Raw genomic sequence first — 26,002 nt, 5'->3', positions numbered from 1 at the left:
GTCTGCCCCAGGACAGATCTGGCTACAATAGCAGTTTATCACCACCGGGTCTGGAGTGAATGAATAATGCTCGTAGTGTCTCTGTGACATATGTAAATAAATAAAACTTACTTACTCACTGCCCCCGCGACCTTGCCCTGGATAAAGCAGAAGAAAATGGATGGATGTGCCCTAGGACCAGTGGGAGACCCTACCAGGGACCTGAAGCCACTGACAACCTACAGTAGCTCCACCACGTTAAGATGGAGGTTTCTAGGAGGGGCACTTTCATATTTCATATAAGACCATATCGTACATGTACAGTGATAAACCTGAGTGCAGTTTGTGTTGTGCTGTTTTAAAATAACCTCACTGAGCTCATGCCTCCTCTGATGCTGGGAATATTACTGCGATGACTTACCACACGTTTAATAGGACCCAGCACTTCTCATCTAGAGGCCTGCACAATCTGTTATGTAATAAAACTAATGCAGGAATAGCAGTGTGTGTTATGTAGCTACAGGCTATGAGGGGGACTGTTTATGCCAGGGCTTCTCAAACTGCGGCGAGGCTCCACTGGCGGTACACGGGCTAAAAACCTTACCCTGATTGTGAAATAAACAGACATCCTCTCCTCGCTTCTGCTGCCGCTCGGTCTTCAAACGTGACCGCAGTGTCAGATTTTATTCCCGTAAATTGATGTCTTTTTTGGAGCGACCTCTTATCAATCTGAACAAATGTGCAACAGCTGCCGGACATCTGCGAGCAAAACACAGCTCTAAATCTGACCTGTCAGCTGAGATAATGAGTATAACTGTACACTGCAAAATACGCCTTTTGTCTCAAACTATTCCAGCTATTCCCCTCCTCAGAGCTCAGTGTGTTTAGGGACGGACCTGACCTTGTATGTCGAGGTGGATAGTGATTATTCTGAATTGCAGTAGCAGTGTCTTTTGTCTTTTTGTTACGCTATAAAGTTGTTTTTCTTTCGGTTGAGTCATTGCTGTTTACTTCTTCTTCCAGACCAACGGTATATGAAAACGGAATGACAAAATGACTGAATATGTTTTATATAACCGCGCATAACTTTCCAACCATAAAAGATAGAAACTTGGAGACTTGGAGAAAAATTTTATTGAGTGGTGCCACCTTGTGCCTCCGCTGCCTAGGTCAGAAATCGGAATACACTAAATGGTTCACAAAAATCCCGGAAGTGCGAGTTCAGGCACCAGCCAATCACCGAAGAGTCATACATTCTGTGTTGGCAATGATTCCCGAGATCGAGGATTTAAAGCCGGAACAAAGAGAATGTTTGGTGAATTTTATCAAGGGGAAAGACGTTATTGTCCTTCTTCCTACGGGATTTGGGAAAAGCTTAATATACCAGTTAGCCCTGTTAACGGAGCATTACATACGTCACGAACAAAGAGCAGCAATTGGTTAAATGGAAAAAAAGTACCCGCTTACTATCGAGCGAACGAATTCTAACACTGCGATGTCAGACGGTTTCCACGAAGTGAAACCAGCTGATGAATCAGGCTAGTGACGTCATACATAGTGTTCAGCTTCAGTCATATGAAGCTCATTGTGGCTGCAGTTAACAGAGTGGATTTGGAAGTTTCATATTAGGAATAGGAATTTATTTACGGGCAAAATATAACACGAAAGAAAAACACAAAGATTACCTTATTTATCAGACTATAACTCGCACTTTTTTCATGGTTTGGGTGTTTCCTGCGACTTATACTCCAGTGCAACTTATATATTAATATTTTCTTACTGACAGAGAGGACGCTCTAGGCTTGTGTATCAGTTCTCTGTGCATGTCTCCTGCAGAAAAAGCCATTGTCTTGCTGCAAGTAGTGAAATATGAAGCAGAAAACGGTAATCGAGCAGCAGAAAGAAAGTTTGGAGTGAGCGAGAAACTTGTGAGGGACTGGTGGAAAGCGGGAATGGAGAACACAACTTCTTGGGAACTGGGAGGGTACATCATGTAACTTTCCTGGAAGTCACTGAAAAAGCATGATCTTCAGTGACACCGAAGTTGCACGGAGTTGTAGTTTGTGTTGTGCTGTTATGTTTTTTTCTTCTTCATTACACATTTTTTGGCTGGAGCGACCTATTCTCTGGAGCGATTTATACTCTGAAAAATACGGATTTGTAGAGCAGGTTAATATGAACATAAGGATGGTCCTTATTTATGAACTTTTAAAATCATATGGTCAGACTTTCCCAAAATGCTGAAATTGAGTAGAAATTGTGGTCTATAAAGTTTTATGAAAATACATTCATATTTATAGGTAGCTCAAAGTGGAGTTTGCATGTTCTCTCCGCATCTAAGTGGGTTTCCTCCAGTTTCCCCCATCAATCTAAAACATGCACCATAGGTAAAATCCTTCACTTAAGGTCCTGACCAAGACTAGCAACAAGATCATGGAGATGGATCCCCAGGCGCCCCATGTTTTGCTTACTGCTCCTGAAAGAACGGGTGATTATAAAAAGTATGATAAAAAACAAAACAAAAAACAAAACAGGATGATGGTCGTGCAGTGATGACACTGACACGAGCCTGAGAGGGAACACAGTGTGCACATGTACCACAGGAGGGCCCAGCATTATTGAATCAAGATTTTCTCAGTCAAACACTTCACAGAGTTTGCACTGAACTTTGTTTTTTATTGCCTCTAATTGAAACACGTCCTCAGCAAAATATTTTTCCATCAGTCAATATCATGTTTTCTTTCATAAGACACAAATGCATGTGCCTGTTGAGTGAACAGAATATTATGTTGCAAAAATGTGACTCTTTAATTGTGTTTCCTTCAGTATTTTAGCAGTAATGATGCCACAATAACAAAAACTTCAATGTCTTTGAGCTACCTCCAAATATGCATGGATTTTGTTAAACCTGCTTTTTAATGCTAAATACTGTATTTTTCAGACCATAAGTCGCTCCGGAGTATAAGTGACGAAGACAAAAACACATATAAGTCGCATCACATTATAAGTCGCACTTTTTGTGGAAATGTATTTTATAAAATCAGAGATCAGGAACCGACATTTCATCTTGAAAGTCAAGTTCTAGTAATAACAATAGAACAGAGAACAACAGACTGAAAAAGCATTAATATGTTTACGTAACATATGAACAGTTCTTCAGATAATTATAGCATAAACAACATAACATAAGTTTACCAAACTCTCCATCTCACTCTAAATCACTAAATCCACTGAATTCTTCATCCTCAGTGTCACTTCTTCACAACCAAAAGAGGTAAACACAGGGCCGCTTCCTCTTCTGCGTCGCTGTCAGACTGTCAGACTCAGCATCAGTTCCAGTTAGAATTATTCCGGTCTTTCTGAATCTCGACAGGATGGTTTTGGTGTCACTGAAGTCCAGGCTTTGTCCATCCATCCAGTGACTTCCAGGAAAGTTGCACTGCAGACACTCCTGGTTACTGTGAAGCTGTGTTCTCCCTGTTTTCTGCCAGTCCCTCACGAGTTTCTCGCTCACTCCAAACTTTCTTTCTGCTGCTCGATTACCATTTTCTACTGCAGATTTCACTACTTGCAGCAAGACCTGCTTTTTCTGCAGGAGACATGCGCAGTAGACCCAAGTGACAGTGGTACAGGAGCAGCAGATACTGACACACAAGTGTAGAGCGCCCCCTCTCAGTGTGAACATTTTAATCTATAAGTCGCAGGAAACACCCAAACCATGAAAAAAGTTGGACTTATAGTCCAAAAAATACGGTAATTTAAATGCTAAATATCTATGGGGTCAGAGAGACACATTTTGAACTTTTATGTTTTTCCATTGGGTAAGGACCACCCTAACAAACATTTTTAGACCAAAATGAGGAGCCTGACAGCAGCAGTTACAGAGAGAGGGGTGATGTTTTTTCAATACCAAGTGACAAGACAAACCTTCTAAATAAACTTCTATTTCAATTTAACACACAAAAAAAACTTTCTCTTTTATTTCTCCAAAATCTGAACTCTGCTCCTAAGATCTCAAATTGAATAAAATGTGATTACTGCCCGTCTCTACTTGAGTATTATCATTTAACTTGTGAAAAAATTTGTTTCTATTCTGCTTCTAAGAGTAAACAACAAATGTTGTAAAAACAAATAAAAAATAACACGACTTGATTTCTTGTTGCAGGAATCATACATTTTCTGTAGCCCATTATGTGTTGTGTTTACATTTTGAAGCTGGTTATGACGACAGATTTACGGCCTGTTTCCCGTCAGGATGCTGTGATGTGGTCTCTCTGTATAAATCCTTTCACAAACGTCAGATTTCCACTTTTTATTGTTCATCCTTTGGGCGTTTCTCCTGGACACATCCTTCCTCGTGAATATGTCATTTCTAGATTTTTTTTTCAATGTAGAACCACAAAACTGGATGATTACATGTTCTGAAAATATGAGATGGCTGAGGAACTCTGCTTGTGTTAATTATCTGTTACTTGTGTAATATTACTTTAAAAATCCTGTGGTAGCTGTTTTGGAAAATTTTTTCTGCTCTTTTTCTTTCACACTGATTTATAAACATCCTATATCAGACAAAATTGTTCTAATGTTGTTCCCTCCTGAAAAAAAACAGACCTGCAGTTGTGTTTTGTTTGATTCACACGTTTGAGTAACCCTCTTATTATTAGTCTGTCAATCAATCAATCAATCAATCAATCAAACTTTATTTAGAGAGAGCTTTTCATACAAAAATAAATAAATAATGCAACACAAAGCCTGCAAATTCAAAATAATCTGATCAGGAAATAGTGTAATATTGGCTTTTCAAATTATTGAAACATAACTTATAAATATAAATAGCTATGAAATAAAAAAATAAATAAATAAAATGGTTGAGAGATTCCACAAATATTTTTCTTTTAGCAATATTTTTGTGTATTTGTTCTTAGCCTGCATACATAGTAATACTGAAATTTTGTGTCAGGATTATCACGACCAAAATGATTGCAATCAGTGATAAGTTCAATGAAGATACACCATAAATACATTAATACTTTGTTCTTATTCTTACTAATTCTGGCCTATTCATACTTATACAGAATACGTTAGTGCTTAAATTACTACAGTAAAATTGTACCTGATTCTACGTGGACGTTTGTGCCCCTGATCCCTCACAGTGAATCTCCCACAGAGTTACACAGGCCCTGCCATGAACAAAACCTCTGTGTTTGTGTCTCTAACTGTTAATGAAGTAGAAGGTGAAGGGCCCCGTGGGATCAAACACTTGTAATTAGAGCAGTGTGTCTCTCCGGGGCAGGTCCGGGCAAAGCACAAAAGTTAGATCAGATTTTGTCCTCATTATAATCTCTTCACTGTAATATTTCTTAAACTTAAAAGTTTCTACTGAAGACAGTTCACAAGAGGACCACAGGAAGATGTGCAGAGTTTGCCCCCTCATGGACACTTTGAGTATTTCAGTTTGCTTTTTATAATAACAACATGGCTTATTTTATCCATCCAGACATTCAATACTTTTAAACTCCTGAAGTTAAAATCTTATGCATTTCCTATTTTACTTCAATCAGATTTATTTTCACAAATACTACCTGTAATATAATAAAGATAATAATAATAATTCATTAATTAATTAATAATTCATTAATTATTTATATTAAATGAATTATTTACTTCAAATAGTTTAATATAAAAAAAATAATATAATAAAATAAAGAAAATAAACTCTTCATTTACCCGATTCTGAAATAAAGGGGCACTAAAAGTCTGAAACCTTCTCTCCTCCTACCTTGGTATTAAACTTGGTTATAATAAGCAGGTGACACCACCAAGCCAAGTATTTTGGGCAATACAATTCCTGTAATTTAATGAATAGACAATAGAAGTGTGTGCCATACTCTGGAACATTTCAAGCAAAGTAGCAGAAAAGTTTCATGGTGCACAAGGGCTGAATGATCTGAAATATGTAATTTTTTGGACAGATGTGGGATTTCCTCTCTGCTCCTCTTCAGCTGACTTCTCTCAGGAGGAAGAATCATTGAGAAATATTTTATAACCACAGCTCGCCAACTTAACTTTCATCTTGTCCTTTATGCTGATGCTCCTCAAACCATGAATGCTGACTAGGAAAACTGCTGCAGTTGCTGTAAAGTGACGTAGACTACAGTATTGTAGCTCCCTGTAGGCCGACTGAATACACTGTTTGATTACAACAGTTTGTACATGGCTGTTGAAACCTGCTGGGTACTCACGGGTACCCAACTCAGTACAGGACTCTGTTCCGGGCATGTCCCATAGGAAGGTCCCGGGGAAGACCCAGGACACACTAGTGGAACTATGTTTCTGGGCTGGCCTTGGGGTCCCTTGGAGGAGCTGGAGGAAGTGTCCAAAATGATGGAAGTCTGAGAGTCCCTGCTTAGACTTCTGCCCCAATGACCCAGCCCCGGATAAGCGGAAGAAAATGGATGGATGATTTGGGATTTATGTTTTAATTATAAGATTCAGTTCAACGTTTACATTTTAGAAGAATTGCCAAAAATACTGAAATGTGCTCTGCCAATCTAATACAAGAGGCCTAACATGAGGATTATCTTATTTTATCCATCCATCCATTTTCGTCCACTTATCCGGGGCCGGGTCGCGGGGGCAGCAGCCTAAGCAGGGACTCCCAGACTTCCTTCACCCCAGACACGTCCTCCAACTCCTCCGGGGGAACCCCGAGGCGTTCCCAGGCCAGCCAAGAGACATAGTCCCTCCAGCGTGTCCTGGGTCTTCCCCGGGGCCTCCTGAACACCTCCCGAGGGAGGATATCTTATTTTATGTACAATATTATTAATTGCAGCCTTTGCTCGTTGTTCATTGTGTCCATTCAAATGATTTCTTGTCAGTTGCGATTCATCTTGCAGCCCTAAGGTGCAGCTTTAAAGCCAGATCTCCTGTCTACTATCACTAATCTCCAGTCTCTTCTTTCCCTCAGGTCCAGCTCCCCGTATTCATCTGAAGCCTTCATCATTCCCGCTCCACAGTCGGTCGGTGCAGCCTGTGGTTTGATGGAGGGGTTCCCAGTTCACTGACGCCCACGACCCCCACCCATACCCCCATCCAAGCCCCACCCATCAGCCATGTCCGCCTGCAGCACCTTCACAGAGCATGTGTGGAAACCGGGCGAATGTAAGAACTGTTTCAAACCCAAGAGCCTGCACTGCCTGACGGGGAGCGGAGGAGGAGCGAGGCCCATCCCAGAGCAGAGGCCTTCAGGGACGCACCACCAAGGTCTACCACCAGGGGGCGCCAGGGCAAACACCGGGCTGTCTCTCAACGCACAGAGGGCAGGCAGTGGATCGGCCAGGTCAGTTTGGTTTGGATCATTATGTTTTAACCATCAGGGTTGGCAGTTCTACAGCTCTGCTAGTGGTCAAAGATTGTATGCATCATCTAGTCATGTGCCAAAGGAAACTAGAGTTAGATGGATTTAAATATATGCTTCTTTCATGGTTTGAAGATCAGGCACCCCAGCAAGTAAAACAGATCAGAAATTAGTTTTTAATTTACTCATATTTAAAATGAGGGGTACCAAGCATTTTAGATTGTATAATATAACATAAGATAAGCCTTTATTATAAGTGGAGAAATTTGTCTTGGACATTAGAAGCACAATGAAAATAGGAACATCCAAACACAATTTCATATTAAATACAGTACTGAATCCTGAATTGACCTGCCATAATTTTGGACTATAAGTTGCATAAGGGAAAAAATGCGTAATGAACGTCGCACCGGGCTATAAGTCGACTTTTTGTGGAGAAATGTATTTTATAAAATCAAAGACCAGGAACTGACATTTCCTGTTGAAAGTCAAGTTCTAGTAATAACAGTAGAACAGAGAACAACAGACTGTTAACGTCACATATGAACAGTTCTTCAGATAAATATAACATAAACAACAGAACAAGTTTACCAAACTCTCCATCTCACTCCAAATCACTAAATCCATTCAATTCTTCATCCTCTGTGTCACTTCTGAGCAACTGAGTGACCTCCGGAGGTAAACAGAGCGCCGCTTCCTCCTCTGTGTCGCTGTCATCAGACTCAGCATCAGTTCCAGTTAGAATTATTCCGGCCTTTCTGAATCCTGACAGGATGGTTTGTTTAAATTAAATATTTTCAGTGGTACAGAAGTAAAGGTGCGATCGACTGACATGATACAGACAGGACAGAGGCTCTTTCTGCAGGAGACATGTGCAGTAGAGTGAAGTGACAGTGGTACACTAGGAACAAGAGCAGCAGATACTGACACACAAGACTAGAGCCTCTCGCAGCTGTCAGTGTGAAAACTTTAATATATAAGTCACAGGACCACCCAAGCAATTTATAGTCCTAAAAACGTGGTACAAATCATGAGAACTTTATAAGTTTTCTCTCAGATGGAAAATTACTTGGACTGGATGTGAGTCAAAACAGTGTCCAAATGTTGACCTTTTAAACCTTTTTTTACTATATTTAAGTATATCTTATTATTTGCGCAAAGTTCTACAGTCTGTCATGCTAATTATTTACTTTCCTTTGTTTCAGGACTGGGCATTTCCGACCTCCTGTGGCCAAGAAGCCGACCATCGCTGTGAAGCCCACCATGATGCTCCCCTCCTCTCCAACGTCTCCAACATCTCCGACTTCTCCAACGTCTCCAACGTCCCCAACGTCCCCAACGTCCCCAACGTCTCCATCATCAGGACTCGATTCAGACGGGAACACTGTACAGTCTCCCGTAAACTCCCAAGTCGAAACTGGAAAAACTTCTGCATTCACTGTTTGGACCCACAACGGACTCAACCAAAAACGACCGAGCAACAATAACAATGATGGCGAAGGAGGGAGCCAAGAGATCGAGGGCTACGGACCACTTAGCCCACGAACACCAAGTGGGAACAACAATAACAGCGGACTTACTGATGTTTTGAAAGAAATTGCTGGTTTGGGCCCTGGTCCGAGCTCGCCTCCTCTTTCAGGATCTAAAGACTTGTTTTGGGGTCGAATTAGCACCTCATATCGAAAATCGCTGGAAAGAGGGCTACCTGCTGCGAGCTGTTTAGCCATGGGAAGTAACACTAGCGGAGGAGACTGTCCGAGCGGTGGTCCAAGTTCGTCGCAAAAACGTGTTTCGTTAAGTGATAGTGCGGAAATTATTAGCCGAGAGGGCGGGAGGTTTTGTTACCCAGAATTCTCGAGTGAGGATGAGGACGACGAAGACGACGATGATACCGAACGAGAAGAAGAGCATGAAAGCTGGGATGAGAGCGATGAGGAGTTGTTAGCGATGGAAATTCGAATGCGAGGACAGCCACGGTTTGCAAATTTCCGAGCGGCTACGTTGTCCCCCGTGCCATTTGCTGCGGGAAAAAAGTGGAATACCGTCCCGCTGCGAAATAGGTCGCTCCAAAGAATCTGCGCAGTTGATTACGACGATAGCTACGATGAAATTTTGAATGGTTATCCGTCTATGGACTCAAACGGAAGTCTCATGCCGTACGGACATCACAATTTGCAAGGGAGTGGATTCCTGTCCAATTCTGAAACTACAACTTCCCCTGAATCATCTTCTTCGCAGCCTGAAGATTCAAGGACGACCTCAAGCAGCGGTAGCAGCGCCCCCTGTCTGATGAAAAATGGCTTACAGTCGCCCACGTCTCCAAATATCCAATGCACTTCTCCGAAAAGTCCAGTTAAAGTTACTGAAACGCACACGTCCGTTTTGGCTATTAGGTTAGAGGATCAAGAAGGTAAAGAAGGTTTACCAATGCCCCAAGCTATCCAAGGACAGCCTGTTACAATTAGTTTTAGCCCAACAGAGGAGAAAGCTAAACCATACCGTGTTGTTAATCTAGAAAAATCGCTCATATGCAAGCCTTACACTGTAGTTGATGTATCCGCGTCTATGGCGAGCAAAGATGAACAAGTTTGCAATTCTACGCCTAAATCTCCCACTGTTTCAAGCCCCACTATTCCAACGCCACTTCCCAAAACTTTCTCCAGCCAACCACTTTCACCCACCTCTCCATGTTTCGCCATTTCGCCCAAAACGCCCATTTCCATTGCACCGATTCCCGCCTTGCGCAAAAAACCTGGCAACATACGCTACCAAGAAGTGTGGACATCAAGCACGAGTCCGAGACAGAAAATCGCAAAAGTCGATTTCGGAAATGGAAGCAATTCTGGATCTTCTGTCGCTACTCAATATTACAATCATAAATCCGCTCCTACCTCTCCGATCGCTGGGCTGTCGTCTTCGCGCACTGTTCCGGTCAAATCTCCAAACTTATCTGAAATCAAGTTTAATAGTTTCAACAACGCAGGGATGCCCCCGTTCCCCATTATTATTCGAGACGAACCGGCCTACGCGCGAAGCTGTAAGAACGCGGTTAAAGTCCCCATAGTGATCAATCCAAGCGCGTATGACAACTTAGCGGTATACAAGAGCTTTTTAGGAGTGTGTGGAGAGCTACCCCCACCTAAGGGTGCAGGGAGTAGGGTGGCCAGTCACACTTACGAAGAAATTGGGTCGTCTGAAAGTGTCCAGTCATCATCTACAGACAAAACGATCTCCGGTAGAGGTACTTCAGAGCGAGCTTCATTTGAGGACAAGAAACCACAACCAGAATTGTCTGCGAAAGTGTCAAATTTACAGGTTAGGTCTAATTTAGATTCTAGCACAGTGTCCAGTACCAGCTCTCATTCTGGCTGCATTCAACCTATATCTTTGACGAGTTCACCAGCTAGTTCGGCGATCGCTAAGAGTAGTCCAAGTACTAGTACATCATCTAGAATAACAGGAGATTGTAAGAAAGATGATATTGATTTGACTTATAGGTCTACAGGTAGCCACAGAGAAGAAGCAAGCGCTGTCCTTTCTCAAATCGTCACGTCAATTCAACCTCCGCAAACGCCTCCGGATACGCCAACATCGCAGGACAAAAGTATAGAAGAGTTGTATTCTCTACCTCCAGATGCGATGAAAGAGACACTTTTGAGACCCAAATCGTTCTTCTCCTCGGCCGATGTTGGGTTCAAGTCCAAAAAAGATACGCCGTCGAAAGTGTTATCAAAATCTCAAAGCGCATCTGCAGCGGTGTCACTCTCCAGTCCGAAATCGGAGCAAAACCCGCCCTTTCCTCCTCCCAGGTCAACATCGTCGCCGTACCATGCCACCAATATACTGCAAAGACATTTCGCCAACTGGACAAAGAGTTCAGGATCTCCGTCGAGGCAGACCGAAGGCGAAGGAGACGGAAGGCGCGGTAATTCGGAAAGCGCCAAACCGAAACGCTGGATATCGTTTAGGAGTTTTTTCAAGAGGCGAAAAGACGACGAAGATCAGAAAGAAAAAGTCGAAAAAGAGAAAGGGAAGTTGGTTGGATTAGATGGGACGGTAATACACATGCTCCCAGCTCCACCTGTGCAGCAACATCAGTGGTTTGCAGAGGCCAAACCAGAAGATCCGAACCAGAAACCAACGATAATATTCACGTATAAACCGGATAGTGGGCCAGGAGAGGGGGAGCTGAGGATAGAGGAGGTGAGAGAGACAGCGCTGTTAAACCCAGAAGAAAACCTGAAATCTGCAAGTCAAAGACGAACACCATCTCCTTCGACCACTGGGGGAGAACCAGCTGGGTATGTACATGATCATTTTAAAACAGCTTTTTTGTCTGACTGATGTATATTTGTCCAAAAAGCTCAAAAGATCACAAATATGTTGTTTGGTCTTTAAAAACATGCATTAGGAGGGATTTTTAAAGTGGGACTAAACACTTTTCAGCCATTGTCAAATAAAGCTGCTAAACTGGGCTCTACCTGTGGGACTAAAGAAAAGAGTGAGGGGTAAGAGGGGTGGGGTGTGGGGTATAAGGAACAATGTGATTATAACAGATATCCACACTTCAAACTCCGCTACCAGGTATTTGTATCAGAAACACCTTACTGTAATTAGAGCAGTACTGTCTGATGTCACATAGTACTTGACATTGTAGTGGCCTCTGGAGGCAGCACATACATGACCAGAAAGCTGCAAATTGACCTATTTTTCACTAAAATTGACAAAAAATTACCAGGAGCAGTAGTACTACTACTACTCCAATACTATTAAAGATCATATGCAGTTATCATTGTCCAGTGTGTCACTAGTTGTGGCCATATCTGTTTGTCAAACCCTGATCCCGTCAGATCTCAGAAGCTCAGCAAGTAGGATGGGTGTGTTGTGTGTGTTCACCCACATTGCCTAGTGTGTGGTGTGGAGGGACTGATGGTGCAAACTCGCAGCCTCATTTCCGTCAGTCTACTTATCCCCTCCAACCACCACCATCACACACACACCACTTTCATACAAGGCAACGTGGGTGAAGACATATGAAAGATGTAAGATATATTAAAATTCCATGACTTTTCCAGGCCTGGAAAATTAAATTTTCAATTTCCATGACTTTTCCAGGATTTGGTGTTTTGTTTCATTCACACATGTTTGACTGGCAGCCTCATTTCCATCAGTCTACTTATCCCCTTCGAGTGTGGAGTGAATGAATAATGATCTGTAAAATGTCTATGAGTGTCCAGAAAAGCAGGAATCCCACTCTTTTCCATGACTTTATCATGACCTAAAGTGAATTTTCCATGGATTTACAGCACCTACATGTGTAGAATTGATCAGACTTTCAGGGCTAAATATGAAATGTTAACTCTTTCCACTCACCTTATGGTTTAGGATTATAGTTTCTGAACATTCAAAATCCTGTCAGTGCATTTATTGTCGTCTCTTTTAAACAAAAGGCGCAGACATTCAGAAATAATCATAATAGACTAATGAAAACATAACAGAACGCTGTAATTGCGTGAAAGACATATTCAAATTCCATGACTTTTCCAGGCCTGGGAAATTACATTTTCAATTTCCATGTGTTTTCCAGGATTTCCATGACTGTGGGAACCCTGTATATAAAACTGATGCATAATTAGTAGTAGTAGTAGTAGTTTTCATCAGTATTATTGCTTGTTAATAATAAGTAATTTAAAGGTTTATTATGCAAATATATTGACTCTTAGGAGCTTTAAATCCTGTTAGAATCTTGTTATCTCCTCAAAAACAGACCTGGAGTTGTGTTTTCTTTCACTCACACATGTTTGATTAATCCTTTATTATTAATCTGTCTACATCTCCAAAGCTCAAGACGCTCTGTTCCACCTTGTGATGTCATGACGTTGTAGTTTTCAAGTTAACAGCTCCATTTTACTTTTAAATTCAGTAGAGATGGGCAATTCCAGGGCTGAAATGACCCAAATGATTCTAAAAAAAAAAAAAAAAAAGTGTTTGGAGTTTAAAAACACAGTGGAGCTCTGCTAAGATTCCACATGTCCACATAAGGAGATGGATCATATGATGGACAGAAGTCACTATGTCTAGAGCAAAAATGAGCCTTAACTATGTCAAACTTCAATCATCTCAGTGCCTGTACCTCCCCACATCCTCCACTTGATATTTTTGGAGACACATCTGAAACTTTTGGCTGGTCTCTTGGCGCCTGACTCTCCTCGATCACTACTGTACTTCTTTGCTCATAATTCCTCTCTCCTCCTCTGAGCCCTGAGCTGGTGAACTCTTAAATATTTCACCACTCGACACTGTCAAAACCCGGCCCCAATCTGTCGACTTTCTCTTCAGTTTTTTTTTTTTTTTTCAAATTCACATCAAACGTTCGTAGGTGTGCCTTTGTTCTTCTCACTCTAAATAACCAACTTCATAAATTTGCATGTTTTAGCAGAGCTGTTTTAGCTGAACGCGATGTTCACTCTTTTCACTTCGCTATGGGTTTAAAAGTTCACGATGTAACTTTTCTGGTGCAAGGTTTGTTTCCATGGAGATGTTATTGGTTTTTACTGGATATTACACAGCATGACATTAAACTGGTGTATCTCCGAGGAAAGATAAGCAGAATCTGTGTATCATCCGTTCATTCGTTTTTCAAAATAAAACCAAAAATAAGAAATGAATAATGGAAAAAACGGACAACGACGTTTCCCTTTTCGTCCGATTTTGACCAGGACTGAATCAGGACTGAACCAGGACTGAACCAGGACTGAACAAGGACTGAATCAGGACTGAACCAAGGCTAAACCAGGACTGAACCAGGACTGAATCCAGGATTAAGAAAGGATTAAAACAGGACTTAACCAGGACTAAAACAGGACCGAAACAGGACTGAAACAGGACTGAACCAAGACTAAAACAAGACTGAACCAGGACTGAAACAGGACTGAACCAGAACTGAACCAAGGATAAAACAGGACTGAACCAGGACTGAACCAGGTCTGAACCAGGACTGAAACAGGACTAAACCAAGACTAAAACAAGACTGAACCAGGACTGAAACAGGACTGAACCAGAACTGAACCAAGGATAAAACAGGACTGAACCAGGACTGAAACAGGACTAAACCAGGACTGAACCAGGACTAAAACAGGACTGATCCAGGACTGAACTAGGACTAAACCAGGACTGAACCAGGACTAAACCAAGGCTAAAACAGGACTGAAACAGGACTAAAACAGGACAGGACACTCTCGGTCCTGGTCTCAGTCCTGGTCTGGTCCCGGTTTGAGTCCCGGTCTGGTCCAGGTCTGATCCCAGTCTGATCCCAGTCTGATCCTGGTCTGGCCCTGGTCTCAGTCCTGATCTTGTCTCGGTCTGGCCCTGGTCTCAGTCCCAGTCCACGGTTCAGTCCTGGAAACTGAACTGTGAAATGTATATGTTACATTTAGTTTACTATTTACTATGTAACTCATTCTTGTGGACCCAGTCTCATGGAAATTTTGTCTTGCCCCGTCCCTTTTAAGTTACAAAGTGCACCTTAAAGTTAAGTTTATTTGAAAAAATAAAATAAAAATAGGCTACACTTAAAGAGGCTGCAGATTTCTCTCCACATTCTGTCAGTCGTGATTATACTGTGGTTTATCATCAAGTGTGAGTGAGGAGGGAATGAATAATACTTTAAATTACATAGTAACTCTTAATGATACAGTAATAATGGGGCATGTATTTTACAACAAAACGTGCCTCGTGTTCAAACTGGGAAAAGTTGTTGGTGCTGTAAAAGTAAACTACCAAATTGCTGGGTTTCAGATGACATCACAATGACCCAAATGATTCTAGTGGAGGTGCATGGTGTTTAAAAACACAGTGGAGCACTTCCTCACCAGGTGTTTTCTGATTGAAAGAAGGAGCTCCGGTGTACCCTCACGGCAGGTGCAGTGTGGTTCGGGACACATGTGACTTAGAAAGTCATTAAAATGTGTTAGTTAGTTCATTTGTTAAAAGTTGAATGCTGCCACCCTGACCTCGGTGCAGGTGGGCGCAGGCCTACACAAAGAATCCACGAGAAGTGTATTTTTTGCTGGACACTGCAGAGGTCTCTGACGTCAAGCTGACAAAATCACATGAGCAAAACAGGAAATCAGACGCACAGAACTGACAGATCCAGAGTATTTTCAGAATAAAATATCTCTGCTACTCCTGGTACTTTGTGAACCACTGTCACGGAAAACCTGGAAAAGTCATGGAAATTGAAAATGTCATTTTCCACATCTGGAAAAGTCATAGAATTTTGCAAATTCAATTTAAGTTTTGGAAAAGTCATGAAATTGTAATATCTCTTTTTCTTAACTACAGAGTTCTGTTAAGTAAGAAAGAAAAAGAAATTTAAGAAGAAATTTTGTCAGTGTAAAAGAGTGTGAACCCTGGAATGTACTTACCCATTGTACACAGCCAGGGCATCCAAAAGCACAAGAAAGTTGTATCCAAAGGCACGAGAAAGTGGTCGTAGTGTGAAATGCTGCTGAACTCCCGACCAGAGCGTGAATCCCTGTGCATACATTGTCTCGGGAGTGCAGTTTCCACACTCTGCCCACCGCAATCACACAGCAGCAGAAAGCACAGTCACTGGGACAAGTAAAACCACACTGAACCCGAAACACCAGTGGATGAAACAAAACACAACTCCAGGTCTGTTTGTGATGGCAAAACATTATGACATAGATCAGAAAATATTACACTATTTTCTGATGGGCCCTTTAATGCAGATGGAGGGCAGCTAAAATTAAAAATGTTAAAATGCAGATTATTGTTGTAATACAGTCAGTTCTTAGACATAGTCACTAACAGAAATGAGGTTCAACAATTGTGAATTTGGAATCTGAAAACCAACCATATGACTTTTAAAGGTGCACTGTGTAACTTTTCAGTCTGGAAATAAACTTGGTAATCGCAGCAGAGACAGGTTCATGGTCAGATCTATGCAGAAGCGAGCCTGCACATGGTGAGAATTCATGTTTTTGAGCTATTTTTGAGCTATAAATCACCTCTAATTGAACAAACGGAAGGGAGATATGTTTAATGCCCTACTGTGTGACATTCCAGGTAAACAAATAACACCTCCATGGACACAAGCAAGTCTCAGCACCTTTAATATTACTGTCATTAGTTACTTTCCACCAGATAAAATCACCACCAGCCCCGGCTCCACCTTCCTTTGCAACTTCTCGCGTTTCTCACCCTTTAACCTTTTGTTTACTTTGAAGCTGTTAATGAATAACTGCACAACGCCTCCAGGTCAAATAGTCCTTTACTTTTCAATGAGGAATGTACCAAAACTATTCTATACAATGGATCATCAAGTTTAGACGAGATTATGTTGAAGTTGAAGCTGCTGCGTCTGAGTTTTAGTGTCTTAAAAACATGAGAAACAGAACTAGAGCCTTTTTAAAGAGTTTGCAGTGGTTCAAAGTTATTCCTCATTTAACTTCTGTATTCAGAGCATCCAAATATCTGACATGTTTTTCAGGACTAAAACTAGGACTAAACCAGGTCTAAACCAGGACTAAACCAGGTCTAAACCAGGACAAAAACCAGGACTAAACCAAGACTAAAACCAGGGCTAAACCAAGGACTAAACCAGGACTAAACCAGGACTCAACCAGGTCTAAACCAGGACTAAACCAGGTCTAAACCACGACTAAAACCAGGACTAAACCAGGACTAAACCAGGGCTAAACCAGGACTAAAACCAGGACTAAACTAGGACTAAAACCAGGTCTAAACCAGGACTAAACCAGGACTCAACCAGGACTCAAAGCAGGTCTACACCAGGACTAATCCAAGACTAAAACCAGGTCTAAAGCAGGACTTAACCAGAACTAAATCCAGGATTAAACCAATACTAAAACCAGGTCTAAACGGGACTAAAACCAGGACTAAACCAGAACTAAACCAAGACTAAAACCAGGACTAAAACCAGGACTAAACCAGGACTAAAACCAGAACTAAAACCAGGACTAAACCAGGACTAAACCAGGTCTAAAACCAGGACTAAAACCAGGACTAAACCAGGAAAACTAAAACCAGGACTAAACCAGGACTAAACCAGGGACTAAAACCAGAAAAACTAAAACCAGGACTAAACCAGGTCTAAACAAGGACTAAAACCAGGACTAAACCACATCTAAAACCAAGACTAAACCAGAACTAAAACCAGGACTAAACAAAGACTAAAACCAGATCTAAACCAAGTCTGAACCAGTACTAAAACCAGGACTAAAACTAAGACTAAACCAGGACTAAAATCAGGACTAAAACCAGTTCTAAACCAGGTATAAACCAGGACTAAACCAGGATTTAACCAGGAATAAACAATTAATTAAAGATAATATTGTATAAGTACAGTTTATGAAGTAATATGAATACAGAAAGTGAATTTGGTGAATAAGTATTTTCTGTAATATTGTATTTGTATGAAAATCTTGTAGCATTTTTAGTCCGTCCTCATGACCTGACCTTAAACCTTCCTGCTCGTCGTGAACGTGTAACTTTTTATTACCCTGTTGTTCCGACCGGTGAGCGAGGGGTTAACTCGGCAGCCGCTTTCTGATTGGCTCAGGGTGGGCGTGCTCCTTCTTCTGTCCGGACACTACCTTTTCGCAGGTGAAGACTTTCAGAAGAACAACTTAACTTAACTTAACCGGACAAGAACCGAGATACCGAGATTTCTATCATGGATTTTAAGTGAGACGATGTGATTCTCGAGCTTTACAAATGGGCAGTTGTGTCAGCCAGTACAGCGGGTAAGTCAGGATTCAAATACTTTTAAAACGATTACTTTGGAGAGCTGCGTACTGACGTTTTTAGAGTAGTTTCTGTGGCTCGAGGGCTCGTGTTTTGGGATTAGTCATTAGAAAAGTGAAGAGCAAAGTAGCGCAGGATTTTAGTAAAAGAACCAGGCGGATCTGAACAAGTCAAGTCCTGACCCCGAAGCACGCAGCAAGCATCAAGGTATTTATTAAGTGAAGACGAAGAAAGTGTGTGCGGATGAGACAGAGAGAGAGTGGTGCGAAGAAATGAACTTAAATTGTAATATTTGAGTAGAAATAGTTTGGGATTTTTAAGTCGCATTGTGTTATAGCTGTAAAAATGTTGGTGAAAAAGTTGAAAATGACAAAAAGGTCGGCTTTAAGGTGTGCAACTTTTCTGGTTTGGGGTTGATTTATTGATTTGTAGAGCAGAATATATACACAAATAGATCTCGCACTTATTAAATTACATAAAAACGAGGTGTTGTTACTGCTAAAACTTCTTATAAATACAAATTCTTACTGTAAACGACCTCATAGTATCTGTATTCTGTACTGACCTGACCTGTCATTTGGCCCGGTTGTGTCCTTGTGGAATGGAATGCCATACTGTGGAACATTCTAGGAAAAGTAATAACATCTCCATGGTGACCCTCCAAGAGAAAAGTGGATTCATGTGGTGCGTTCATTTTAATTCTGATATTTGGTAACATGTTTTGATGGTTTTAAAAGAAAATCGAACATCAAACCCAGTACTGAAAATTTCACCAGATTCGATATCAACTTCCAAATATCGGTTCAGCTGATATCCTGGTTTTACATATAAACTGATGTTATTTGACTACTGTATTTTTCAGACTGTAAGTCGCTCCGGAGTATAAGTCGCACCAGCCAAAAAATGTGTAATGAAGAAGAAAAAAACATATAACTCGCACTTTTGGGGGGAAGTATATGTTAGAAAATCAGAGGCCAGGAACCGATCTTGAAAGTCAAGTTCTAGTAATAACAATAGAAGAGAGAAAAACAGACTGTTAACGTCACATATGAACAGTTCTTCAGATAAACTATAACATAAACAACAGAACAGAACAAGTTTACCAAACTCTCCATCTCACTCCAAATCACTAAATCCATTCAATTCTTCATCCTCTGTGTCACTTCTGAGCAACTCCAACTCCGGAGGTAAACAGAGCACCACTTCCTCTTCTGTGTAGCTGTCGTCAGACTCAGCATCAGTTCCAGTTAGAATTATTCCAGCCTTTCTGAATCCCAACAGTGATTCAGTGACTTTCAGGAAAGTTTCATGGTGCATCCTCCCGGTGTCACAAGTTTCTCGCTTTCTTTCTGCTGCTCAATTATCGTTTTCAGCTGCAGATTTCACTACCACTATTTGTAATCTGCAAAATATAATTTTCTGGTGTGATCGACTGACATGATACAGACAGGACAGAGGCTCTTTCTGCAGGAGACATGTGCAGTAGAGTGAAGTGACAGTGGTACAGGAGGAACAGGAGCAGCAGATACTGACACACAAGACTAGAGCCTCTCGTGGCTTCAGTGGGAACATTTTAATATATAAGTCACAGGAGACACCCAAACCATGAAAAAAGTGTGATTTATAGTTTGAAAAATACATTATTTATTGGTCATAATGGGCCCAGAAAGTTTCTTAATGTCTGAAATTGGATTCATACAGAGCTGTTCTGTGGCTCTATACTCTGTAGTCAGTGTTGAAGAGTAACAGATTACATGTACCGGTGTTACGTAATCAGAGTACAAATTATGAGTAACTGTATTCAGTTACAGTTACTGTTTCCATGAGTGGTGATTGGATTACAGTTACTTTGTTGAAATAAATGGATTATATGGAGGTATTTTCCTGTTTTCACATTTTGGGCTATATCCCTTTTTTTTTTTTGTCACTTTGTAGTTAAAGAAGAGAGAGACAGGCATGTGGTGGGTGTTGTACACGCCACAAACACTGTCCACCCACTTCTTCCAACATGAGATAAATATATATATATATATATATATATATATATATATATATATATATATATATATATATATATATATATATATATATATATATATATATATCACCTACAAGTTAAATGTCAAATCGGCGCTACTGAAATAAGTAATACTGAAAACAAACTGCATAGGCTCATGATATCTGCAGCCAGTTTGAACAGAACAAACAAGAATTTGCAGGATGTGGTTGCTACATTCATGTAGTTTTAAAAAGCATAACAATATCAAGTAATCTAAAGTATTCAGATTATGTTACTCACTTTAAGTAATTTAATGGATTCCGTTACAAACTACATTTTGGGGTATGTAATCTGTAATCTGTAGGGGAAGACATTTTAAAAGTAACTTCCCAACACTGGTTGTAGTACAAGAAAGGAAGAGGAAACTCACTGCCTTGACTTCTCAGTAGTAAATGCTCTTCATGTATGTAGGCCAGACTGATAAAATGATTTCAATGTCCACGCTGTAAAAGTCTGCATATGTGCTCCTGTGTACAGCATGTCCCTGCAGGGCCACCGTAGATGTTAACAGGCCCTAAAAAAGTGGAGGGTGAAGTGTGAATTGTTTTCAGGTAAAAAAACAGCAGTTATAAGTTGTGTTTCACCTGGATGAATCAAAGCTTGTAAATTCACTATGATTCCTTTATGTCGTGTGGAGTATAGTAGTATTTTTGTTTTTATTGGGGTGAACATAAGGGCTAAGAAAACTGTAAGTAACTTAAAGGGCCCATCTCATGCAAAATCAACTTTTCAGAGCTTTTTACCTTCTAAGAGTGATGTGTGAACCTTGTATATGTCGCAGTGTTGGGATGGTTACTTTTAAATATATATTAAATATGTCGTTTGTAACGTAATCCATTAAATTACTTAAAGTGAGTAATGTAATCTGAATACTTTGGATTACTTGATATTGTCATGCTTTTTTAAAACGACATGAATGTAGCACCACATGCTGAAAATTCATGTTTGTTCTCTTCAAATTGTCTGTTGAGCCCAAGTCTCCATGAACAGACTTTTGTTTTACTGTAGAGAAGCAAAGACTAGAATCTTAACATAAATAGTTTTGTCTGTTAAAAGAAAATAAAAAGTCCAGTCTTTCCTTAAACATGATAGAGAAATTAATTTTATATGAGATCACTGCTGCCTTAAATTATGCCCACCCTACTGTTAGTGTCATATTGTTTAGTCCTGGTTTAGTCCTGGTCCTGGTTTTAGTCCTGGTTTTAGACCTGATTTAGTCCTAGTTTAGACCTGGTTTAGTCCTGGTTTAGTTCTGGTTTTAGTTCTGGTTTAGACCTGGTTTAATCCTGGTTTAGTCCTGGTTTAATCCTGGTTTTAGTTCTGGTTTTAGTTCTGGTTTAGACCTGGTTTAATCCTGGTTTAGTCCTGGTTTAATCCTGGTTTTAGTTCTGGTTTTAGTCCTGGTTTAGCCCAAAATGTGAAAACAGGAAAGTACCGCCATGTAATCCATTTATTTCAACACAGTAACTGTAATCCAATTACCACTCACTGAAACAGTAACTGTAACCGAATACAGTTACTCATAACTTGTACATGTAATCTGTTACTCCCCAACACTGGTCGCCGAAGTGGTTTTTAGATTGATTCAGTGTTTTTTTAACAAATTGCAGTGTATTTCTGCTACCCTCCCACGTGACAACGAACTAAAGCTGCTACAACGATGACGCGGCAGATAAACCTATGACACGTTTGACGTAGCAGAAAGCTCTTCGCAATTCCCACATGAACACCTAAACAAAAGCGACAGCATAAGCTCATTGTTCTACACTGCAGTGGCCACGATATGATAAGTTTATCTACTGGTGTTTATTAATACTTTACCAATCAGTAATGTTCAGCTGATGTCGATGCGAGAGAGACGTAAACAGACTAATAATAAAAGATTACTTAAATGTGTGAAAAAAACAAAAAAAAAACACAACTCCAGGTGTGTTTTTGAGGAGGTAACAGTATTATAACATGGCTAAATGCTCACAAGAGTCCATTTTGTGTAACACAGCACCTTTCATCTAAATAAAATGATAAAAAAAAGATCATATTTTCTCCATTATTCTTAAATTAAAGGTACACCTCAAATGTTCCACAGTATGAAAAACATGCCTTTACCTCTCCACAGATCTGACCTGTAACTTGGCCTATTGGCTTCTTGTGCTGCTCAGTGGAGATAGATTAGATTAATGCCATAGTGTGGAACATTCCAGACAAAGCAATAACATCTCCGTGAAGACTGGCACACCCTCCTCCAACAGGACAGTTACGTAGGTCACCTTTAATGCCATACAGTGGAACATTTCAGGCAAGTAGTGGACACAATTTACACAGTGAACCTTTAAGTTTTGACGTATCATTTATCATAGTGTATTTTTCCATGATTTTCATTAGTCACTGGATTTTGCTGACATCAATTGTTAGTCATAAGAAAATTCACAAGTGACTTCCGGACTGTGGCAATGTCCAGAAGTCACCTGTGAATCAGAACAAAACAGAACACACCGCCCTGCCCAGGTCCACTCAACTATTGAACTGTGGATGAACTGTTTGAAAATCAATCATCATCCTGCATTTTTAAACTTTCTTCTCTCAGACAGAACACATCAGAGACATATTACGCAAAATGGCCTCTTGTGAGCTTTAAGTCATGTTAGAACATTGTTATCTCATCAAAAACAGACCTGGAGTTGTGTTTTGTTTCATTCACACATATTTGAGTCATATATTATTAGTCCATAGCTCAAAATGCTCTGCTCCACCTTGTGATGTCATAAAGCGGAAATTTTCAAGATACTGTTTAACTTTTGTTCAGTAAAGATTGGCTGAAATGATCCAAATGATTCTAGTGAAGGTGTATGGCGTTTAAAAACACAGTGGAGAACTTTCTGTATTACCTCATGACATCACAAGGTGCTTTCGATTTGAGAGGAAACCTAAATATAGAGTTTGTGTGAATGAAACAAAACACAACTCCAGGTCTGTTTGTGATGAGGAAACAACATTAGAACTTAGATCAGAAAACAGCCGAATATGGCTCTTTAAAAAAACATATGTTTCTGTCACCTTGGAGCTGTCTTTGCTGTACTTTTTGACATAATATTTGACACAGATAGTCTTTGCGGAGAAACTTTCACTTTCAAATTCTTATTGGAATTTAGAGTTTACAAATGTGTAAATTCTACTGTGCCATTATTTGTACTTATGTATATTGTTTACTAAAGAAATGTGCACATTATTTACAAGGGTCTATACTTGCTCTGTGTTTACAATGTTCAGTTCATTGTTCAGTAAATATTCAGTAAACTCAGTAAATGCCTCCTCACCCTGCCCTGCCCTGCCCTGCCCTGCCCGGAATGAACAATAATTCAGAATTTATCAGTACGATTCACTTTATTTCCAAAACAAATACACCAAACATGAAAGTTAACTGTATTTTCCAGACCATAAGTCCGCACCAGCCAAAAACTGCACAATGAAGAAGAAAAAAAACATATAAGAAAAGTACAATCTCTTTTAAGCTTTTAAGTCTTTTACTTGAGCAAGAGTACTGTTTCTTCAATTAAAAAAACTGCTCAAGTCAAGTAGAAGTAAAAGTATGTTGCAAAAAAAATACAATTTCTTTTCAAAGTTACTCAAGTACCTGTGTCACACCTATGAAAGAAGAACAATATCTTTTACTTGAGTAAGTGTACTGTTACTTCAATAAAAACTAAAGTCAAATTAAAAGTTTGCTGCAACAAAAGTACAATTTCTAATTAAAAGTTTTTCAAGTACCTACCTATGGAAGAAGAACCAAATCTTTTACTTGAGTAAGAGTACCGTTAATTTTATTTAAAAAATAATAATATATAATAATAATAAAAAATTCTTAAGTCAAGTAGGAGTAAAAATATGCTGCAAGAAAAGTACAATTTCTTTTAAAAATTACTCACGTATTTGTGTCACACTTATGGAAGAAGAACTAAATATTTTACTTGAGTAAGAGTACTTTTACTTCAATTTAAAAAACTACTCAAGTCAATTAGGAATAAAAAATATGCTGTAAGAAAAGTACTTTTTTTTTTTTTTTTTTTAAGTTACTACAGTACTGGAGTTATGTTTTAGTCAGTGCAGTATGCCAAAGTACACAGTGGTAGGTCATCTCTTTGTTATGTAATCGTCTTCTCATTTCAAATTGACAAAGGAGTGATACTAGAGGAATGAAACAGAGCAGGTCATAAAATGGACGATTGCTTTATTAGAGTACTCTGTCAGGTGAGCTGTTGTACTGCTGGAAAGATTTAGTGACAAAAAAACACGGCGGCTGACAAGAATTATTGGACTGGGCATTTGTTTTTTCTTTGTTTTTGAATTTCTTTCTTATTAAAGAGCCTATATTAGACTATTTTCTGATCTGTGTTCTGATGTTGTTTCTTCATCCCAAACAGACCTGGAGTTGTGTTTTGTTTCATTCACACTAATCTTGCATATTTAGGCAGATTTTAGTTCCTTTCAACTAGAAAACTACAGCTTCCTGACATCACAAGGTTGTACAGAGCGTTTTGAGTTTTTGAGATGTACACAGACTAATCATATAGAATTACTGCAGGTCTGTTTATGATGAGGTAACAACATTATAACATGACTAAGAGCTTATAAGATTCAATTTTGTGTAATGTAGGACTTTTGAAGGAAAGTCAAATGTCTGTGCAGGTACCATCATTTCCTCCACAAACAGCAGAATCTGTACAAACATGTTCTGAAATGTGATTCTTGTATTAGTTTGTCAGTTCAGATATCAAACTTTCTGTCAATTCTTCTGGACATGTTGAAAATGTGAACAGAATCCTATTATTAGAACATAAATAAAACATAAATCAAATGTTCTGCCAATATTCATTTCAAGATGACTTTTAATTTTGTCTTGGTCAGGACTGCCTTAGCTGGAGGATTTGACCCACGGTGCATGTTTTGGGGTAATTGGGGAAACTGGAGTGCCCAGAGAAAACCCACTCACACACAGGGAGAATATGCAAAGTCCACACACAAAGGCTCGAAAGATTTGGGAGTGTAAATGTGTCATTTTGAATGATGATTGAATGATGATTTCAACTGATTGTGATCCCAAGTGTTTGGTTCTGAGTTAATTAACATAAACACATCGTATATACAACATCATTCTGATTAGATTTAAGTTTTTTATTTATATAGCGCTTTCACAGACATTTGTCACAAAGACGCTTTACAGATCATTATTCATTCACTCCACACTCAGTGCTGGTAAACTATCGCCATCAGTCCCTCTGACCACCACCATCACTCACACATACACATACACCGCTTTCATAGTAGGCAATGTGGGTGAAGTGTCTTGCTTAAGGACACAACAGTTTTTGTGAGTGGCGCCCCATATATTGCTTTTATTTTAGTGGTGTTTTTTAATGACATTTTTGTAAGACATCCTCACTTTTTCATTGTTTAGTCATAACATAAACTCTTACCAGTCTGACCAGCTCGTCAAAACAATAATATTTACTACTTTTTATAAAGAAATACAATTCATATTATGCAGAACTGAGTTAAGCATTTTGACCCTCCACAATATTTTCTGAAAAAGAACTGCCCATCCCTGTTAGAGCTGCTACATCACTGTGCACATGGAGTTTAAATAACATGGTCTACTGTTCCATGTCATTTTTTGGTCAAAATTATACACAGTTATAAAACGGAGTGTGTGCTGCCTCCAGTGGCCACTGCAGGTACTTGTAGTTGGTGACATCACACAGCATTGCCTTGATTTACAGACAGGTATTTCTGATACAAACAGGCTGCAGGGGTCGAGTCTG

The 26,002-nt window shown here is 39.8% G+C and overlaps 1 protein-coding gene across 3 annotated transcripts in view; it reads left to right on the top strand.

Moving 5' to 3' along the window:
- Window positions 1-26,002, top strand: part of peak1 (pseudopodium-enriched atypical kinase 1) — a 227,674-nt gene that overhangs the window by 176,529 nt on the left and 25,143 nt on the right. For all 3 annotated transcript variants that reach the window (XM_055155511.1, XM_055155510.1, XM_055155512.1), the window contains 2 exons: window positions 6,947-7,318; window positions 8,542-11,637. In XM_055155511.1, the coding sequence (XP_055011486.1) occupies window positions 7,092-7,318; window positions 8,542-11,637 (3,323 nt within the window). In that variant the 5' untranslated portion in view covers window positions 6,947-7,091. The remainder of the gene's footprint in view (window positions 1-6,946; window positions 7,319-8,541; window positions 11,638-26,002) is intronic.

This window comes from Boleophthalmus pectinirostris, unplaced genomic scaffold, assembly GCF_026225935.1.
Source record: "Boleophthalmus pectinirostris isolate CB_2022bp ecotype Guang Dong unplaced genomic scaffold, ASM2622593v1 HiC_scaffold_2, whole genome shotgun sequence".
Classification (NCBI taxonomy): Eukaryota; Metazoa; Chordata; class Actinopteri; order Gobiiformes; family Gobiidae; genus Boleophthalmus; species Boleophthalmus pectinirostris.
This window is presented reverse-complemented; position numbering and strand designations above follow the sequence as displayed.